The sequence below is a fragment of the Eupeodes corollae genome, chromosome 1, assembly GCF_945859685.1.
Source record: "Eupeodes corollae chromosome 1, idEupCoro1.1, whole genome shotgun sequence".
Classification (NCBI taxonomy): Eukaryota; Metazoa; Arthropoda; class Insecta; order Diptera; family Syrphidae; genus Eupeodes; species Eupeodes corollae.
In genome coordinates, this window is record NC_079147.1 from 286415335 (window position 1) to 286436487 (window position 21153).

The 21153-nt window shown below is 35.7% G+C and overlaps 6 protein-coding genes across 6 annotated transcripts; 2 read left to right on the forward strand and 4 right to left on the reverse strand.

Moving 5' to 3' along the window:
* Positions 1-5280, reverse strand: LOC129951168 (uncharacterized). Its single transcript, XM_056063200.1, has one exon. It carries the CDS (start codon positions 5278-5280, stop codon positions 1-3), a length of 5280 nt encoding a protein of 1759 aa, XP_055919175.1.
* Positions 5281-7238: 1958 nt separating this feature from the next.
* Positions 7239-7755, reverse strand: LOC129939187 (uncharacterized). The gene is made up of 2 exons (XM_056047103.1): positions 7579-7755; positions 7239-7510 (listed from the first exon to the last, which is right to left on the reverse strand). Exons 1-2 carry the CDS (start codon positions 7675-7677, stop codon positions 7280-7282), a joined length of 330 nt encoding a protein of 109 aa, XP_055903078.1. The 5' UTR covers positions 7678-7755; the 3' UTR covers positions 7239-7279.
* A 465-nt stretch (positions 7756-8220) lies between these two features.
* Positions 8221-8782, forward strand: LOC129939188 (uncharacterized). Its single transcript, XM_056047104.1, has 2 exons — positions 8221-8394; positions 8469-8782. Exons 1-2 carry the CDS (start codon positions 8299-8301, stop codon positions 8697-8699), a joined length of 327 nt encoding a protein of 108 aa, XP_055903079.1. The 5' UTR covers positions 8221-8298; the 3' UTR covers positions 8700-8782.
* Positions 8783-11115: 2333 nt separating this feature from the next.
* Positions 11116-12212, reverse strand: LOC129951178 (uncharacterized). Its single transcript, XM_056063211.1, has 2 exons — positions 11853-12212; positions 11116-11417 (listed from the first exon to the last, which is right to left on the reverse strand). Exons 1-2 carry the CDS (start codon positions 12166-12168, stop codon positions 11116-11118), a joined length of 618 nt encoding a protein of 205 aa, XP_055919186.1. The 5' UTR covers positions 12169-12212.
* Positions 12213-16934: 4722 nt separating this feature from the next.
* On the forward strand, positions 16935-20076 carry LOC129940133 (pre-mRNA-processing factor 6). The gene is given in 5 exon segments (XM_056048385.1): positions 16935-17161; positions 17230-17326; positions 17328-18749; positions 18808-19761; positions 19823-20076. Coding segments are annotated over 5 exon segments (2796 nt in total). The 5' UTR covers positions 16935-17063; the 3' UTR covers positions 20048-20076.
* Positions 20068-20852, reverse strand: LOC129940134 (uncharacterized). Its single transcript, XM_056048386.1, has 2 exons — positions 20437-20852; positions 20068-20382 (listed from the first exon to the last, which is right to left on the reverse strand). The coding sequence occupies exons 1-2, from the start codon at positions 20788-20790 to the stop codon at positions 20104-20106; spliced, it is 633 nt and encodes a 210-aa protein (XP_055904361.1). The 5' UTR covers positions 20791-20852; the 3' UTR covers positions 20068-20103.
* Between the last annotated feature and the right edge of the window lie 301 nt (positions 20853-21153).

The following is a 21153-nucleotide window of genomic DNA, read 5'->3' on the forward strand; positions in this document are numbered from 1 at the left end:
TCAATCATCTAGTGGAAGCGGTGCTATCCGATGAATTGACCTTCGAATCACGCCCTTTTTGGTATTGATATCAACAACACGAACCTTCCCATCTGAAGATTGAATCAAATTTGTTATTCGTCCCATTAGCCAGTTTTGTGGAGGTGCATTGTCATCCCCAACGAGAACTAGGCTATTAATTTTGGCATTTTGAGATGAAACAGACCATTTTACTCGTCTTTGTAAGTCTACCAGATATTCCTTCGACCATCGATTCCAAAAATGCTGCTTTATCAACGTCAGCTGTCGCCATCTCTTCAACGCAGACATCTTGTAGTCAGTGACCACTGGTTCGACTATTGCATTTAATGGACCACCAATTAAAAAATGACCAGGAGTAAGGACTTCTTCATCACTCGGGTCATTGGACATCGCATACATTGGACGGGAATTCAATATAGCTTCTATATCAGCCACAACAGTTGACAGTTCTTCAAAGGTAAGGGAAGTTTCCCCGACGGTGCGAACGAGATGTTTTTTGGCTGACTTTACGGCGGCCTCCCATAGCCCACCAAAATGTGGAGTCTTTGGAGGTATATGATGGAACTGAATTCGCTCTGCGGCACACCATTGACTTATTCTTTGTTCCGTTTTCTGGTCAAGAAAACTTCGCCTGAACTCTTCTAACTGGTTACGGGCCCCAACAAAATTCGTTCCATTATCGCAATACAGATCCTTGCATAAACCTCGCCTTGCTACAAATCGTTTAAGTGCTGCAATAAACCCTTCAGTAGTTAAATCTGAGACAACCTCCAGATGGACCGCCTTCACAACGAAACAGACGAAGACGGCTACATAAGATTTTGAAGTTCTTTGCCCTCGCAGCTTGTAAGTCGTTTGGAACGGACCGCAAAAGTCTACACCACTCTTTAAAAATGCTCTTGCAGGCTGCACTCTGTCGGTAGGCAGATTGCCCATAATTTGACCCAACATCTTTGGTCTATATTTGAAACAAGTCCAACAGCTACTAACGACTTTCTTTGCAAGTGTGCGTACATCTAGCACCCAGAACCTCTGCCGCACTATTCCAACTAGAGCTTGGGGACCTGCATGGTAATTTTTATTATGTAAAAAAGTTAAAAGGTTTTTGACAAAAGGATTAGATTTAGGAAGAAGGATGGGATATTTTACAGAATAAGGTATGTCCGCATTCTGCAGACGCCCACCCACTCTAAGGAGTTTAAATGAGTCACCGTCGAGGAAAGGATTGAGATTTTTGACGGGACTCGTAGGGCTAATTATGTCTTCTTTTTTTAATTTATAAATTTCCTCATGGAAGTTCTTTTGTTGAATATTCCAAAGAATTCTGAGCAACGCATTGTCAATCTCATCAGCTCTGATAGGTGAATTATAACGAAGTTCATATTCTTCAAAAACTGTTTTTTCTTCTTTTTGTTCTTTCTCTTCTTTCTTAATTATCATCTTTTTGCGAACTACGATGATCCAGCGAAGTATAAGCGCAAATATTTGACATGTTTTGTCAATGCTTTTAAAACGCAAGTACATATTCTCAAAGTGATCATCTATAATTTTCGCCAAAAGAACTACATTACATTTTCGCATTCCAGGAGTATCTTTTCTTATCATTGACAAATCTTTTTGTTTAGGCCACATATCTTGTGACAATTTAAGGAATTTTGGACCCGAAAACCACATGCTGTCCCTCAACTCACTTGCATAGGCACCCCGAGATACAATGTCTGCAGGATTTTGTTTTGTGTTTACATGCTTCCAAGTAGCTTGGGGCAAATTTGTTTGTATTTTTGATACTCTATTCGCAATAAATACTTCCCAACTCGAAGGATGTGCTGACAACCAACAAAGCACTATTTCGGAATCGGTCCATAAGTAAATATCGTCAACTATATGCGAGAAATTTGGAAGAATCTTTAAAATAATAGAAGCAAGCAATTCCGCTGCACATAATTCTAATCTTGGCAAACTTTGAGTTTTTATAGGCGCTACTCTGGATTTTGCCGTTATCAAGTTGCAAGAAACTACCCCATTTTCGTCAACAGACCTTAAATAAACACAACAGCCATATGCACGTAAAGATGCATCCGAGAATCCATGAATTTGTGTGTTTCTTGACCTCAAGCTTAACACATATCTCGGAACTTTGACCAATTCCAACTCTTTCAAGTGATTTCGAAAAGCTTCCCATTCAGTAAAAATTCGTGCTTGAACTGATTCATCCCAATCAGTCTTTTTTACCCCCAAGCTTTGCAACAGAATTTTACCTTTCACAACAACTGGGTTAACTAACCCCAATGGGTCAAATAGAGTAGACAATTCAGATAGAATAATGCACTTTGTTATTTTCTGGTTTAACTTAATTTCTGGAATCACATACTGGAGCTCGTCTGAAGATGGATTCCATTTGATTCCTAAAGTTTTAATAATGTCTGCATCATTTATTCTAAGTGGTTTCTCTCGTTCTACTTCTGGTACGACATCCAACAAAGTTTTTTCATTCGACCACCACTTACGAAGCTCAAAGCCTGCACTAAGTAAAAGGGTTCTAACTTCTTCATATATACCAAAAATTTCTTCTGGCGAATCTCCCCCACTGATTAGGTCGTCCATATAAAAATCCTCATTCAGAACTTTTGAACCTAATGGAAACATACTTGCACCTTCTTCTGACAATGTCTTTAAACAGCGGATAGCTAAATAAGGCGCCGAAGTTGTTCCATAGGTCACTGTATTTAACTGGTACACCTTTAACGGATCCGTTTGATTAGATCTCCAAAGAATACATTGGTATTTACGATCATTTGGATTCACTACTATTTGGCGGTACATTTTGGAGATGTCAGCTGTAAGTGCGTATTTGTAACAGCGAAAACGTAATATAATTGAGTAAAGATCATCTTGCATTATCGGACCTTTCATTAAAATATCGTTTAAGGATTTACCGGATGAAGTTTTAGCACTACAATCAAAAACTACTCTAAGTTTTGTAGTTGTTGATTCCGGTCTGAGCACGTACTGATGGGGGCAAAAGTACTTCATATTTTTAGTCTCAGCATCACTAACTTCCGACATATGTCCTAGATCCTCATACTCTTTCAAAAAATCTACGTATTGTTCTTTTACAACGATATTCTTCATAAGCCTCCTTTCCAACGACATAAATCTCTTTTTTGCTATTTCAAAGGATTCTCCTAATGCCGATGGATCTTCTTTAAACGGAAAACTCACAACATATCTGCCTTCCCCATTTTTCTCTACTGTATTTTTGAAATGTTCTTCACATTTTTCTTCTTCAGGGTTAAGCAGTTTAGAAGTTATGGGATAGTTTTCTATTTCAACCAACTTTTCAACACGTTCGTGGAGATATTCGTCTTTCGACAACTGCTCCCCTCCTACAAGGCAAACTGTCCTGGCTGATGCATCTGATGAATCATATGATCCCGAAACGACCCATCCAAAAAGGGTCTTTTGAAGAGTAAGCTTCTCTTCCAATTTGATCTGACCAATCGATAAAAGGTCAAAGAAATGGTCTGCGCCTATCAGCATATCAACTTTAGCAGTTTCGTTGAAGTTTGGATCTGCTAGTACAATATTTTTTGGTATTTTCCAACTTTCTACCTCAAATGATTTGCTAGGCTGATGATTAGTAATGTTTTTGATTACAAGAAGCTCTAATTCAGTCTCAAACTCAGAAATCCTGGATCTACAAACCGATTTTGTGGTGTATCGGACATTTGTGACCCCGTTCCCTATTCCACTTATTTGTATATCTGCCTTGGATTTTGATAGTCTAAGTCTTTGCACCATACTTTCAGTTATGAAATTTAATTGCGAGGCCGAGTCTAACAAAACACGCGCAGGTTGAAAATTACCATAACTATCTTTAATTAAGACAACAGCTGTGGCTAGAATAGTTTGATTAGATGACCTGCCAACTAATGAAGCCGAGCTAGACTGGCCCTGGCCTGAGCTATCGTTCGCATTATTGACCGAAAATCTGTGGAGTAGCTTATTATGAGGTAACGAGCAAATGCTGCACTTTGGCTTAGTACAATGTCGCACAGAATGATCCTTTCCCAGACAATTTATACAAAGGATACGCTTTTTAACTTCCAGGAACCTCCTTCCCACTGGCAAGCTATCAAATTCTGGACAAGAATCAATAAAGTGTTGCAAGGACTTACAATATTCACATTGTATGCGCTCCGCGGCTAACGTTGTAGCTTTAAATTTCCTAAACTGCTTTTTTCCACTATTTTGCGAACTTGAATGATCGAATTTCGCCTGACTCTTAGCAGAAGTGCTTGGCTTTGGAATCCTAGCTTCTTTTGCTTCTAAGCTTTTACAACGACGATCTAAAATTTTATTAAATTCATCCCACGTTGGGAGCTTATTATAGTCCATTTCATCCTGCCATTTCGATTGAGTTTCTTCATCCACTCTATCCATAGCTAACGAGATCAAAATCGAGGAAGCTATGTCTTTGTAATTTCCTATTGCAAGCATTGCAGTGAAATGTGTATTAAAACTATCCTCCAAATGACGTAAAGATGAAGCAGATATTTTAGAAAGTTTTGGAAATTCTAACAAACTATTTATGTGCTCTTGAAATAAAAGAGTCTTATTATCAAAGCGGGCCTTTAATCTATCTAGTGCTTTCTGATAATTTGAGCTAACGACATTAAAGTCTCTTACAGCATCCAATGCTGAACCAGAAAGATATCTGAGCAAGTAATTAAACTTTTGCAAAGTGTCAAGGCTTTCGTCTTTGTGAACTAAATTCGTAAATAATCCCATAAAATTAGGATATTCTGAGAATTTACCGGAAAACGTAGGTAGTTTTATTGGTTCTAACTTTGAGCGAGGGCGGGGGTGCTCTGGAAAATATGTTGCATTTAAATGCTCAGCAGCAGTTGTGTTGCCCCTCATGTCCGATAACAATGTCATTATTTTTGTTTTCGCGCAAACATAAATTTCTTCTACCTCTTCACGAAAAGCCTCATTAGTCTTTTCTTCGTCAGGGTTATTAAATCTTTCAATGGACGATTGAACATTCAATATCTGTTTAAAATATGACTCAAGAATCCCTAAACGACATTCTAGTTCGGGTTCTGAAAGCGTACTTCCCTTCTGTATTATAAGGTTCTTCGTTCGACTCAGATTTCCCTTTGATGACGCACGTAATCCTTTCAAGTCAGCCAAAGTCTTCCCTACGCTCTGTTCACTTTGTGATGCCTCATCTTTACTTTGCTTATCGTCAGGCATCGTAGCTATCTAATGCCAACAATTTTCGTTAAATCGAGGATAATCTTTAGCAACAACAAATCTGCACACAACAATTTCCAAATTCGCCAGCAGCAACAACAGCAACTCCCACCGAAGACTTCATAAAAGACCCAACACCACAATAAACTATCTATTAGCAATGGATAATTGCACCAGCAGCAGCAACTCCGACAGTAAGTCCAACAGTAGATTCAAAAAAACCCAAATGCAAGAAATAAGCTATGCAAAATAAATTAGCCTCTCTGAAGATGAAATCAATTTTCTTATCAACGACAACTTATTGTATCCAATTAAGCCTATGCCAAGTTTACTTTTTAAGGAAAATATTCGGTAAATAACTAGCAACAACTATACTTCTAGTTTGTTTACGTTTCCTATCAACATAATTGATAAATGTTGACTTATTAACTCTTCTAGCAACAATGTTTAAATGATTTTTAATTCACCACACTAGATCTTCTAGCAGCAAGTATTTACAAATTTGTTTACCAACAATTTACTTCGCAACAAATTTCTATCAGTAACAACTTTGTATCAGCAACAACGAATAAGTTTCTCAACAAGTTTAATAAGAAATCATATATATAGAATCAAGCTTACTTGTGGTTTCAATCAACTCAATGTTTCAAACGATCCTCGATACAATCCACACTGCAACACCGGGTTAGAGTTCTTTCAGCGTTTGAGTGACGATTTCACACTGCAGACTTGATCAAAGCTATAATCTAATTGCCTGGTTTGATGAAATGTTGGATAACTTTTCTAGGTATGAGTGATAGCTTTTTCTCCATGCGGTTGCAACCTTGCTAAATTTGTATGTCACTGCTCCAAGAAAACGATGACCAAAAAGCTTGATGTACATACATATAGATCGGTGACTCAGAGACTTATATTTCTTCTTCTTTATTCGAATTTATGTACTGCAAATATGAGTAAAGAAATTAAGAACTTTTAGAGTTTACCACGATCGTTTTCCTTCCAACTTTTGTAGGGCAAATTCTGATTAATTGCCAGAATCCACTTATTGCAATTTTTAAACTTTAATTTTATAAATTTACAATAAAATTTAGATTGATTTATATTGGAAATACTATATATTCCCGGGTTTCGGCACCAATGTTTCTTGTGATAATTTTCACAAGCGAAATTAAAATTAAATTAAAGAGACAAGTCCAACTTTATAGGATATTTGATATATATTTAAAGTACTTGCTGCTAATAAAAATACACGTCTGTCTTGTCGTGGCTAGTTCAACGATATCATTTCTTTTTATTTTATTCGACAATCCTTATGTTCAATTTTCGTTAAAATATAAGAGAGACATTCAGCAAAGTTTTAGTGTTGACTATTTAGTTCAATTTAGTATTAATTAAGATTAATTATTTTTTTGATTCATTTTCATTACTTATAGTCTAATACAAATGCATACAATACTTCAAAGATATAAAATTGTGTATAGTAAAATAAATTATAATATAAACATATTATTCGGAGTTCGCAGCTTAAACAACTGTTAATGTTTAATATGGGACTTCGCGGGAAATCACTTCTGTTGTATGTTAGCAGAAATATTTATTAACATCAATATAAAATACAAAATAGCAGCAGAAGTTGAAGTGGTGCTAAACTCTTGAATACCCCTAAGCTAGCAGAAGCTTCAATTGAACTAATATCGTAATTAAAGTCGCAAATGCTAATTTGTATGTTATCAATAAATATGTAGATGTAATGTCTTGAAATCTATATTAATACATAGGGTTAGCATTAATTCCAACTTTCAGCTTTTATTTCACGCCAAAAATTAGCCCTGAGCTCTTAAACTCAGAATATTTTTGAAGACAAATTTCTTTTTTTTTAATTTTCGAACAATATTTATATTTTTAGTTTTATTTCAAAATGAACAAATTTGTGGCTTCTATAACACAAATATTACAACTTAAGTTTAAAATAAATATTTAATTTAACCTAAACATTGTATTAGAAACGATATCTTAATCCAGCGTGACCACTGTTGTCGTTAAATCTGAAATTCCTTGAAGCTCCTGCATAAACATCCAAGTTCTTGCTCAGTTGACGGTTATAATCAATGGTTGCACTTGACCCAGCTTGACGACTGTGTTCAAAGGTACCGCTCACTGAGCCCTGAGGCGATCTTGCTTTTCTCACGAGGACAACATCGTCAGATACTGGAACTACATCTCCATAAACCTAAGACGGACGAGAACAATGAACATTTAGAAAGAAGTCGTACTAAAATCAATTTTTTAAAACCTTACCCAATCAACATTAGCGACGTATGATGGATTTTCTTCAGGAAGAGTGAATCCCAAAGCCACTGCCAAGAGTCCGAAGAAGATTAAAGTTTTGAAAGACATGATGTTTATAATATTGATAAGTTGTGCTGTATGAATGAATTGTTTTGAAATGTCAATGCAAGACTGATTGCAACTTAAGGTATTCGATTGTCTTTTATAGCAAAAAGTTCAAATCTGCTTTTAGATTGATAACAGATGGTTTTCATCGTAGCTCATAAGAACCCACTTCTTTGATATCGATTGGGGGTTTTTACTTAAGCTTTTGTTCTCGAGGGTGGTTTCCCGTTTTTGTCAGATGAGCTTTAAATTGATTTATTAACTTATCATTTCCTATCTATTTTCCGTGTAGACGGGGGATTTATAAATTTATGTAGATCACTGAAACATAATTTGTTCATAAAGATAATTGGAAGAAAGGTAAAATGTATTCTATTTATTTATTTTTGTTAAATCTTCCAACATTGCATTATCAAAGTCTAGTGAATTTCACGGGGACTTACTTTCCGAAAAAATAAACATTATGGTAGGAACTTTGATCAGATAATTCATCAACACATCTCTTATCAAAATTGGAGCAGCTGTGCGAGTATAAATATCAAGGGAACGTCTTGTAGATTATTCAGTCTTTCAGCAGCATTCCTAACTTTAAACATTCTTAAAATCAACCTTAAACAAAATAAAATGTCTTTCAAAACATTGATCTTTTTCGGACTTTTGGCGGTGGCTTTGGGATTCACTCTGCCTGAAGAAAACTCAGTCAATGGACCATCAGAGTTTGTAAGTTAAAATTAGTTGATAAATTAATATTTAAACAAATATTTAACTATTTATCTTTTTTGTCATGGTGATAGGTCTATGGAGATGTTGTACCAGTGTCTGATGATTTGGTTCTTGTGAGGAGAGCGAGATCACCTCAAGGTTCTGTGAGTGGTACCTTTGAACACAGCCGCCCAATGGGTTCAAGTGCAACAATTGATTACAACCACCGACTGAGCAAGAATTTGGACGTTTATGCTGGAGCTTCAAGGAATTTCAAATTCAACGACAACAGTGGACATGCTGGTCTAAGATATAGGTTTTAAGAACGATGCGAATTGAGAAAGAATTTAATTTATAAATTATTTGAATATAATAATACACGAAAAAATATTTATTCTAAACTTGATACCGTCTTTTTATTTTTATTGTGATTCATAAAAATAAATAAGAGCTCACCAAGAAACACAATCTTAGAAGATTTAAAAAATACCTGAACCGTTTATTAAATTTAAAAATCATTTCTTTAAAAGGATTCAAATTATATTTTCCAATGTAGACTCAATATGTTTGTTTTTCATACCAAAAGGTTTTCCATTAACGAGGTTTCTTTTTAAATAGTCCGCAGTTTGAGGGGATTTCTTTTTTTAAGCTATTATCTTTTGAAATATGTACAAACTACGACGTTACTAAGAAAATTTATAAATATTTCGAAGAATTACGAAAAGGTAAGTGTCTTCCTTACTTTCAAACCTATTTTATACGATAAGACCTTCTAAAAGGACAAATACACGTCATGTTAGATTAAATTTACGATTATAATAAAGCTACTATAAGCTTTTCGAGAGCTCCTTTCTTTTTAAACTCTCTTCAAATAAAGATTTCAAATAAATCTCATTGAAGTCTTCTTGACCACATTCATTTTGTCAAATCAAACAAACTTTTTTTTGAATAATACTTTTTTAACCGCATTTAAAAATAAATTGTATTCGTTAACAGATACAAATTTAAAAACAAAATTCAAAACAAAAAACAATTTCAAAGAAATCGGATATTAAAACAGCAAAATAATGCAAACAAATACCAAAATATAATGAGCGGTTTGAATAAAATCGAGTAGGACTAGTAAATACTTGAACATATTAAAATAACAAGTAAACGCCAAAATTGAAGTGAATAAAACAAGTATTTACTCTTACTCGCGAGTAAATACCTGAGAGGCTAGTAAAACCCGGAAAATGCCAATTTTGGTGTGAATAAACGCAAGTAAATACTTCTGGAGTAAGTATATATTCGTCTATTCGCAAGTCAACCCGACCCCAGACTTGCAGTCGTACTTGTAGACGAAAGATGGCTGCATTTATGAACCTACGTGGTGTGAAACGTTATAGACACAGGCGTGATTTAAGTCCCGATCTATCTACATAAGTGACTATTACTTTTTGAGAGCGAATACGTACATACATAGATTTTCTCACTACGCACTTTCTTGATGAAAACCGGAAGTCACACTACTTTCATCCATAGCTGCAAGAGGACAAAAACAAACGGGAACGACAACTGACTTGTGATTAATGACGGGAAGTCACGGTTAGTTTAGGCGAAAACAGAACAAGTCACAACAAGAAATGATGCGTAGTCGGTGTGGCGCTACAAGTATTTAATTGTCTTTTTTGTGAATTCACTAGCTAGTATACCCTCGGGTTGACGAGTACACGGTCACAAGAAAACTCGACGCTTTATTCATATCGTTTTACTCGGAGTTTAAATACTCGTTACACTTTACTTGTTAGTAAATACTCGTCGTACTCGCTTTTATTCACAAGCTCAATAACTTCAATATACTTGTTGAAGATGATTCAACAAATGACAAACAAACAAAAAAAGAACGAGCTAAGATTAAGCTTTAATACGAAATTCTCTCCACAATTTAGTCAAGCTAAAATTTAGCAAAGCATTTAAGCGAAGTTTATATTTTTGTTTCATAGAACCTACACTGAACCAAAAAGGTACATAATATCAATAAAAAGTTTATTGTCCCAATAAACTTTTTAATTGAAACTCGTCCAACTAACAAGTTTGTTGGTACAATAAATTCCTGTTTATTGAATTATTTTCCCCCTTAAAATTCAATAAACTGTTAGTTGATTCTTATAAACAGTTAGTTGAAATACAGTTTTGGAACAATAAACGATTTATTGGGACAATAAACGATTAATTGAGACAATAAGCGGTTAGTTGAAATAAAAGGCAAAACTAAAAATAGAGTTTATTGGTGCAATAAACTCGTTTGTTGGTTCAATAAACGAGTTTATTGGCTCAATAAACTTATTTATTGGCTCAATAAACTTAGTTATTGGCTCAATAAACTTATTTATTGGCACAATTAACTGCTTTTATTGGTCCTATAAATGAGTTTATTGGCGCAATGAACTCGTTTATTGTCCCAATAAACAATTTAACTGGCGCAATTAACTCAGTTTATTGCCACAAATAGCATATTGCTAAAAATTTTAGTAAAACATTAAAATTTTAATTTATTTATTTATATAAATAAATTAAATTTCAATATATTTATAAAATTTCTATAAATATTTTATTGTGGCAATATGTACATGTTATTACTTACGTTTTATTTTTTCTATTTGCAACCTTTTCTGAAATTTGTAAGAGTTTTAAGTTCAAAAATTAAACATTTTAGTTAGATAAACAACATGAGATATTTTATTTTAAATAAATGTTTTATAAATAATTATTTAAAATAGTTGATAGTGCTACAGAGCAAGTATGAGGACTCGGTGATGAAGGTAGCGATGCTGGTCTGGAAACTGGGTAGGGAGAAGATCTTGCGGATGAACTTTGACAATCGTCATCTAAACCAAAATGCGATCGAGTATATAGAAAAAGCGTCTTTCCTATAGATTCTCGCCACATTCTCAAATGATTCTCAAACTTGATGAGAGTAGTATACTTAAACGGCTTTAAAATTTGGAGTAGGTGGTGACATTCAATTTTCTTCAGCACATTTATGTCTACTTCTTCATCTTGTTCAAAAAAAAACAAATTTTTATTTAGTTTGCAAAAATGTGAAAGGAGAATAGGCGGTTTCGTCCGATCGTTGTTACACATAGTAATCTATATCACTAGAAATGGAAAGGTCTCAGTGAATGTAGAAATTAAATAAACTTACAAGAAAACGATACCTTTCCAGTGATATAGGTCATCATGTTTAACACCGATGGGATGAAACCCATACAAAACTGTCTATTCTCCTTTGTATGAGCTGTTTTTGTCAACATACGACGAATGTACACATCTGTGGTGCTTGGCATAAACATGATAACTCCTATAGGTAATGCTTATTAAAATATTGTAAATTAACTTTTGGACTCAATTAATTTTTGCTTTTAATGGAGTTATTATATTTAGACCAAACACCACAGATATATATATTATAAAATTCAGGCAAAATCACTAACCTTTGAAATGTTGAATGAGTTCCTCCTGATCCCAGCTTTTTAGAAGCGCCGAAAGTTCATCAACTTCTTGGGATGCGTTGATGTTGGAGTTGGCGATAGCGTTGGCGTTGGGTTCAAGATCCATTAAAAGTTTTTGGAGGGCGTCATCTGACAACAGCTCAATGCTGATGATGTTTCCTTTTTCCGTGTTGACTGGGATCATCTCCTCGCTGTTGTCAATACATGGTGATGGTAAATCATCCATGGTTTCACGTTCATTAGTCTCTGTTGCATAAACGGTGGCGATGGCTTCGTTTTCGCTTTTTTTGTCTTCCATTTTAAGCGTTTTTTCAACTAAGTGCGCACGAGAATTGAATTGTAATCTGTATGTGGATCTGTAGTGTAGGGAAAACAAATATTTTTTATTGTTTGAAATGAATTTAAAAAACTATATTTTTGAAGTTTTGCAGCGTGAAAAGAATGATTTGAATTATATTAACTAATGTCTTTTTAACTTATTATATTACGTGTAAGCAGCTATTTAATGATCGTAACAACAAAAATAATCCTTTACTTTTAAAATTATTTAACCTTTTGCAGTTTTAATTAAATTAATTAGTGGACCAACAATATCCTTCAGTGAAATCAAAGAAAATTCACCTAACTCATTTTCATCAAATTCATAACATAGAATATGGGGATTGTAGTGAACTTTATTAAGTTTTTGGCAAAAAAAAACAATACATTTTGTTTTTCAAAAACAACTATATCTAATATTACAGAAAAAACCATATCATTCTTGAAACATGTTATGTAGAAGTTCTGCTTATATGTGTAACCTTCTATTTTGGCTTTCAAATAAAATTCTATGCTGGATGAAGGTAATCCTAACATGCTAGATATAATGCTATTAAAATTACTTTTTAACTTGTGTTTATCATATATTTCAAAGCAATTTAATTCATTTTCATTGCAATGAAATTTATATGCTGTTTTAAGTTGGTATTTTTTTGGTCACATGTCAAACAAACCTTTCTCCGCGATGTAATGGCATGTGAATAGAGCTTGACACTTTTATGCTTTGCTTCGAACTTAAAACACCACATATTTCTAAGTGGCCCTGATTTTTTGATAATATAAGGGTAGTGCCTTAGATTATGATGCTTTGGTCTAAGTGTGTCTTTAAAAAGATGAACATAGTCTCATGGTGCACACGAATTTTCTCTTGTAACATGGAAATGATGCTATCATTAACTTCCAATAAGAGCAAATAGTCTATCAGTTCTATAAAATTAAGAATGAATTTCCAAACCTCGTTATCGTCGGGTACAAGCTCCTCAATCATTATCGGAAAGAGTGAAATAAAAGTCATCATTTCTCGGGCTGTTATTTTAAGACGTTTGCTTTGTATGTGATTCAACTTAATTTCACCCGACATATGTATTATCAATTTCGATTGGTTCGTATTCAAAACTTTGCTTCCTTAAATTTAAAGTTTGTAAAGAAAAATATTTTGCTGTAAATTTAAAATAATTTAAGGCATGACAGATATCATAGTGACATATTCCTAAATGCATCGTGCATTAGGTCAACACAATAATTTTCAGAAACATGAAAAGATGGAATTTGATTAAGTTGAGATTCTATTTGTATTCCTGTTTCGGAAGAGTTATTTAAAAGAATATCGTTTCTGTAATTTAAACGGTTTCTAAGCAAATCAACATTTTGCAATGATAACGATTGAGCTTCTGATTTTTGAACTTTGCAAAACATACAGTAAGAGTTGCTAGAAAAAGATTTGTTAAAGCCTAAAAATGAATTCAAACCTAAATTATTGCCTAAAATAAGACCTAAAATAAAATGAACTTGAATTGAAACATTGGTTTCTAATCTAATTTTAATTCCGTCAACTTCGAGGCTTTGTAAATCTCGTACCAAAGTTTGAAAACATACATTGTTTCCAAAACACTTAATGTCTGAAGTTCTTAAAATGCCTGCTCAAAACACATTGTCTAATCTGGATTCTTTCCAAGGGAGACTAGGAAATGAAAAGTATACAGCACATATTGAGTGAACACCAGCACGTGAACGCAAAGGATTGTTGATTTCAAAATCATCGGTGTATAAAAAATATGAAACAAGAATTTTGTCAGGATACATTTTAACTTTTTCTTTCCAAAGTTCACCTTGTATAAAATCTGACTTATTTTCGTTGGAATCATTTAATTTTTCCATATAGCGGAGTGTTTTATCTAAGGTATCACCTTTTTCGAAAAATTGAGTAAATTGAAATTTTAAAGGCATTAAAATAGATTTAGTTTCCTTTGCGTCATATGCTAGACTTCCATTTTTAAAAACTCTTTGAACTTCATTCGTTAAAGTAAAAGATTGTAGGTCTTGTATAAGGTTTTGTTTTTTTAACCATTTAAATAACATATAGTCTGTATTGCAATGCGAGAAAGGATTGCGACAACCCAATATTAAACTCGACATCTCGTTTTGAAGTTCAATGTTACATTGTTTTGAAATTTGTTCGCAAAACGATGTAAACAAATCAAGTATTGGACTTAAAATATACTTTTTTACAAGTTCTTGAATTTCAGATATATTTTTTCTTGCAAAGCTGTTATTGTCATGCAATGTCAGGACAAAACGAATTGCGAAATCGTAGACATCCTTTAGACGGTCTTCTAGATTTATTTTTTCATTAGGTGCCAACGTTTCTATGTCATCCTCATCATTAAGCAAGAATTTTTTAAGATCGTTGTCATTAAAAGAACTTTTTTCATCATTTAGAACTACTCTAATATTAGAAATATTATCGAATTGAAAATTTTCAACGAAAACATTATGGTCAGCACATTCAACCCCGTTTCCTGAATATGTTTTCGACTTAAATGTTTTTTATAGCTGCTTAAATTCTGAAATGACTGCGTACACAAACTTTCCCTACACTGAAAAGTACTTAAAGAGCTTAAATAATGTTCTTGTTTTAAGTGTTGTAAATATAAGTGTGTTTGTAGCATGAAATTTAGCGTTGCAAACAAAAAAAATCATTTTGGTTCTGTAATATTTTTTTTTTGAAATTGACTTTAATTTTGTAGTTTTTTGTATTAAACTTAAAGGGATCAAACAATACTGCTGTGAACTTCTGATCTATCGAAGATCCTAACAAAGATTTATAGAGAAAGAAGGGATAATTTAAAGAATGAAAAAATATATGTTGACTTAAAAAAAATTTGCGAATCATTGCGTTTCTCAATTTTTGAAATTCGAAAGCATGCAATTAGACTATTGTATTATATAATTTGTATATTTTATTACTAATGAACTCACCTTGCTTTTTCAAAATTATCTGATGAGTTGTATTAATTCTCTTGCAACTTGATTTTTCATTCATTACATTTGTTGGCACAATATGAAAAAAGAATTTAAAAAAACTAATAGTACACAGAAAATTACATACAAGGGCCGACTTTTCTTACCTCTGATAAAAATGTCTGGTTAAACAAACAACCATTAGTAGGTTAAAACGTATCGAATCAAAAATATTTTATATTAAAAAGTAGAAATTGTTTCACAGATATGTTTACTCAGCACAGCGCAGCACAAGAACAAGGAATAGACTGAATCGTTTATTCAGACAATTCTTCTTGTGCGCTTGGGTAAACTATGCCAACAAATAGTTGTTTGGGACAATAAACTGTTTATTGCGACAATAATCAGTTTGTTGGGACAATAAATGGTTGAATGAAAGTTAACTGTTTTTGAAATTTGAAATTTATTGCGACAATAAACAGTTTATTGATTTTCGGATTTCGAAGTCAATAAACTCAGATTGTTTGTCCCAATAAAAAGTTAGTTGATTGATGAAATCTGAAATCAATTAAAGTTTATTGGGACAATGAAAAGTTTGTTGGGACAATGAAAAGTTTGTTGGGACAATGAAACATGAGTCAATAAACAGTTTTTACAATTTTTATAAACAGTATTTTTTTCAGTGTATACATTATTGAACTGTCAAAATTGCTCAGTACATTTATTACTTATTATATTGCTGATGAATGGGAGAAGGGTTGGGGTTGAATATCCTTAAAAAATTTGTTTTAATAGATAAAAACTACATTTTGTATATTAATGCAAATATATACATACCTACATATATTATAATAAAAGAAACTTAAACAAAAACAGCCTCAAAACGGCCCTCTTTAAATGTTCTATGCTTACGTTTAGTTAAGTTAGATAACAACTCTAAATTTATTTCTGAAGGGTTCTGTCATGAAACAAATTGCATACTGCGTGATTCTTTTGTGCAGTGCTTAAATAAATTCGATACTGAGAAGTCTTTCGGAGCCGAAAAAAACTCCGAATTACGAAAAAAAAAACTAATTTGAGTTGTGATGAAGCATCCTCTTATTTTTTAACTTGGTGGATAGTTTCCACAAGTTCAATTCATTTGTTTACAAAACTTTCTTCTGTCAAAATTTAGCTCAGGTTTGATCTGAAGTTTATTGAATTTATTGCAGAATCAATTCAATCAACTCAAGAATTGCTGTCTAATAAAATGTCAGTACATTCCACTGCAAATGTTCCTTCTTTTACAAAAAAAACAGCGCACATATTTCATAACTTTTTCTTTTCAAAAAGAGAATAATTTGACGTTTGGTTAATAAGATGTCATATCAATCAAGTGGCAAATTAATCCACCTTACTTTGGGAAAAACTCCTCGTGATTTATTTATAATCTCGTGCCTTAAATATGTGATTATTATTTGATAGAGACGTAGTACAAGTCCTAAGAAGCACATTTTCAAAATCTCCAAATGCCCATTCTCTACAATTTGATATAATAAAAACTGTCTTTTCTTACCATGTTTTTCTATTTCTCTCATTTATACTTTTTCCTTCCCCTTTTCAAATTAGAAATATTATTATTAATAAAAAAAAACTTAAATAATAATACAGAACTAAAACTGATATATTTGTACACGAACGAACCTAACAACTGATTGTACCTTTCTTTTAAATTGAATCATAGATGGCGCGTTGTAAGATTTCATTGTGAATGTTGCTTAAACTAACTGTCACTGTCAGTTTTGACATTTACAAAAATATGCAGCAGACCCAAAACAATTTTTCTTTTGCACACCACGTCTGTAAACGTAAATAAAAATAAAATAAAAGTTCTTCACATAAAATCCAATAAAATAACATTTAAACAGAAAAAAAATGTCGAACATTACAGCGGCAGTAATCGCAAATAGAAATAAGAAACATTTTCTTGGAGTTCCAGCACCGCTCGGCTATGTAGCCGGTGTTGGTCGAGGGTTTGTTCTTTGCTCTTAGTTCTAATTCGTGGGAAATAAATTGACCTCTTTTTTTTCTCCATAAACAGTGCCACAGGATTTACAACTCGATCTGATATCGGTCCAGCTCGAGATGCCAACGACGTCTCCGATGACCGTCATGCTCCACCAGCGGCGAAGCGCAAGAAAAAAAGAGGAAGAAGAAGAAGACGACGAGGATTTGAACGACTCTAATTATGACGAATTCAGTGGATACAGTGGCTCATTGTTCTCAAAGGATCCCTATGACAAAGACGACGAGGAGGCCGATGCCATCTACGAGTCCATCGACAAGAGAATGGACGAGAAACGCAAGGAATACAGAGATCGAAGAATGAAAGAGGACTTGGAGAAGTATCGTCAGGAACGTCCAAAGATCCAGCAGCAATTTTCCGATTTGAAGAGAAGTCTGGCCACAGTTACCGCCGAAGAATGGTCGACCATTCCAGAAGTGGGGGATAGTCGCAACAGAAAACAGAGAAATCCCCGGGCAGAGAAGTTTACCCCGCTTCCGGATAGCGTTATATCAAGGAATCTGGGAGGAGAGGCGTCGTCTACCATCGACCCACGGTCTGGGTTGTCATCGATGGTTCCTGGTGTCGCCACCCCGGGGATGTTGACTCCAACAGGTGATCTGGATTTGCGAAAGATTGGTCAGGCCAGGAACACTCTTATGAACGTGAAGCTGTCCCAAGTTTCGGACTCGGTCGAGGGACAAACTGTCGTTGACCCCAAGGGCTACTTGACTGACCTCCAGAGTATGATTCCTACCTACGGAGGTGACATCAATGACATCAAAAAGGCGCGTCTCTTGCTGAAGAGTGTCAGGGAGACAAATCCCAACCATCCTCCGGCTTGGATTGCTTCAGCACGACTTGAGGAAGTCACCGGAAAGGTTCAAATGGCCAGGAATCTCATCATGCGAGGATGTGAGATCAACCCACAGAGTGAAGACCTCTGGCTGGAGGCAGCCCGTCTGCAACCACCGGATACAGCTAAGGCTGTGATTGCTCAGGCCGCTCGCCACATCCCCACCTCGGTGAGGATCTGGATCAAGGCTGCTGACTTGGAGACAGAAACCAAAGCCAAACGCCGGGTGTTCCGGAAGGCTCTCGAACACATTCCTAATTCGGTGCGTTTGTGGAAGGCGGCAGTCGAGTTGGAGAACCCCGATGATGCTCGGATCCTTCTTTCCCGTGCTGTGGAATGTTGCAACACGAGTGTTGAGCTTTGGTTAGCCCTGGCTCGCCTAGAGACCTACGAGAACGCCAGGAAGGTTCTCAACAAAGCCCGAGAGAACATCCCCACCGACAGACAGATTTGGACCACGGCCGCAAAGCTGGAGGAGGCTAATGGCAACATCCACATGGTGGAGAAGATCATTGACAGATCTCTGACCTCCTTGAGTGCCAATGGAGTCGAGATAAACCGGGAGCAATGGTTTCAGGAGGCCATCGAGTCGGAGAAGTCGGGAGCGGTACATTGCTGCCAGGCCATAGTGAAGGCCGTAATCGGAATAGGAGTCGAGGAAGAAGACAGGAAGCAGACATGGATTGACGATGCCGAATTCGTAAGTTCTTTTGGGGGTTGTCTTTGTTCTTGTAGTTTTAATGTTGTTTCCATTTCAGTGTGCCAAGGAAAACGCCTTCGAATGCGCAAGAGCTGTTTATGCCCACGCTCTGCAGGTGTTCCCATCCAAGAAGAGCATCTGGCTTCGTGCGGCTTACTTCGAAAAGAACCACGGAACTCGTGAGAGTCTGGAAGCTTTGCTGCAGCGTGCCGTGGCTCATTGTCCCAAATCTGAGGTCCTTTGGTTGATGGGAGCCAAGTCCAAGTGGTTAGCCGATGATGTTCCGGCAGCCCGTGGTATTCTTTCATTGGCTTTCCAGGCAAATCCAAATTCCGAAGACATCTGGTTGGCTGCTGTGAAGCTGGAAAGTGAGAACTCTGAGTACGAACGAGCTCGTCGCCTCCTGGCCAAGGCGAGAGCTTCAGCTCCAACACCTCGAGTTATGATGAAGTCTGCGCGTCTTGAATGGGCGCTCGATCGAATGGACGAGGCACTGCGCCTCTTAGACGAAGCGGTTAAGGTATTCCCTGACTTCCCCAAACTCTGGATGATGAAGGGACAGATTGAGGAACAGGAAAATAGATTGGACGAGGCTGCCAGCACCTACACCCAGGGTTTGAAGAAGTGTCCCACTTCAATCCCATTGTGGATCCTGTCGTCGTCGTTGGAAGAACGCAAAGGGACTCTGACTAAGGCTCGTTCGATTCTAGAAAGAGGGCGTTTGAAGAACCCGAAGACTTCCCAACTCTGGTTGGAGGCGATTCGTGTGGAACTTAGGGCAGGACTGAAAGAAATTGCCTCGACGATGATGGCTCGTGCATTGCAGGAGTGTCCCACTGCCGGGGAACTCTGGGCTGAAGCCATTTTCATGGAATCAAAGCCTCAGCGGAAGACAAAATCAGTGGACGCATTGAAGAAGTGCGAACATGACCCACATGTCCTTTTGGCCGTTTCAAAGCTGTTCTGGTCGGAACACAAGTTCTCCAAGTGCAGAGATTGGTTTAATCGAACGGTAAGAAAAAAGCCAAATGGAACAGTCTTGAGAGCTTTTTGATGACCATTTTCTTTTGCAGGTTAAAATCGATCCTGATTTTGGAGACGCTTGGGCGTATTTCTACAAATTCGAATTGATTCATGGAACTGAAGAGCAACAGAAGGAAGCCCTGGAGCGGTGTGTAGCTGCCGAGCCGAAGCATGGAGAGGCATGGTGTGCCGTAAGCAAACACATAAAGAACTGGTGCTTCAAGACACCCGAAATTCTTGGAGGAGTTGTCAAGCAACTCGCTATACCGACTTAAGAATAAAAATAAACGTTTAATTCACTTTATTTAGTTTGGACTTTTTTCTTTTATAATTAACTTGGCACAATCCGAGATGATAGTCGCTCGGATGTGGTTCTGTAGGCGATGATCTTTGAGGCTATTGTTGGGGTTAAGTTTGGAGGAAAGTTTCCGCTTGTTTTGAATTCCTTCTGGGATTGAATGAGTCGGGATATCAGCTCCTCTTGGGGCAGAATACGGCAAAGAGCTAGTTCGTCGTCTGTCGAGTTAACTGCAGACACCCAGGCTTTAATTTTCTGGTCAGGTGTTGGCAATTGGACGAAGTCCCCAATGATACAAGAAAGTCTCTGTTCCTTCAAGAGATTTTGAAGTAATTATCAATTTTAATTGGATCTAATGGGATTTACCTGTGCATCTTCTTTGGTTGTTGAAAAGTGAATTCCTTCGGTGGGAAGATTTTCCATTTGTGTGGGTACCTTGAAACCATTTTCGGTGATCAGGAAGCAATTGTGCTGGGCAAAGATTTCGATTTTTCTTTGTTGAATTGAAGTCAGGTTATAAGTCCATATTTTGGGAAGAATTGTGTACAAGAACTCTCGACGTAGATCTTCACGACTGTAGTTGAAGTATTGGAAGTTCTTGAGAGTGGTGAGTTCGTTCCAGGTGTCTAGCTTGAGGCAAGACATAATGCGACTATTTTGGCTAAGATATTCAAGGATGTCGGAGTGTAATTCAGGCAGATCCACTTCGAAACGGGACATTTCTTTTTGGAGAGGACGATTTTGAATTTAATTTTGAAAAACTCAAGGTGTTGAAAGTTTAAAACTAATTTCCGGTCAACAAAAATTAAAGCTTTGGTGTTCACTGTTCAAATTTGAATTTGAAGTTTTTTTCAGCGGAAACGTCATTTTAACACAAAAATGTGAACCGGATAAGAAATGAACTTTGTACAGGGATGTTTGTGAGGAATTTAAAAATAGAAAATATATAGAAAACTATGTGTTGAGAATTTTTAGTTATGATTAGAATGTCGTGGATTTTCAATATCTTGGTGGATTTAAAAAAATAACATTTTACATAGCGCAGTGACTATATTAAAAAATACGAAAAATCAATATGGAACA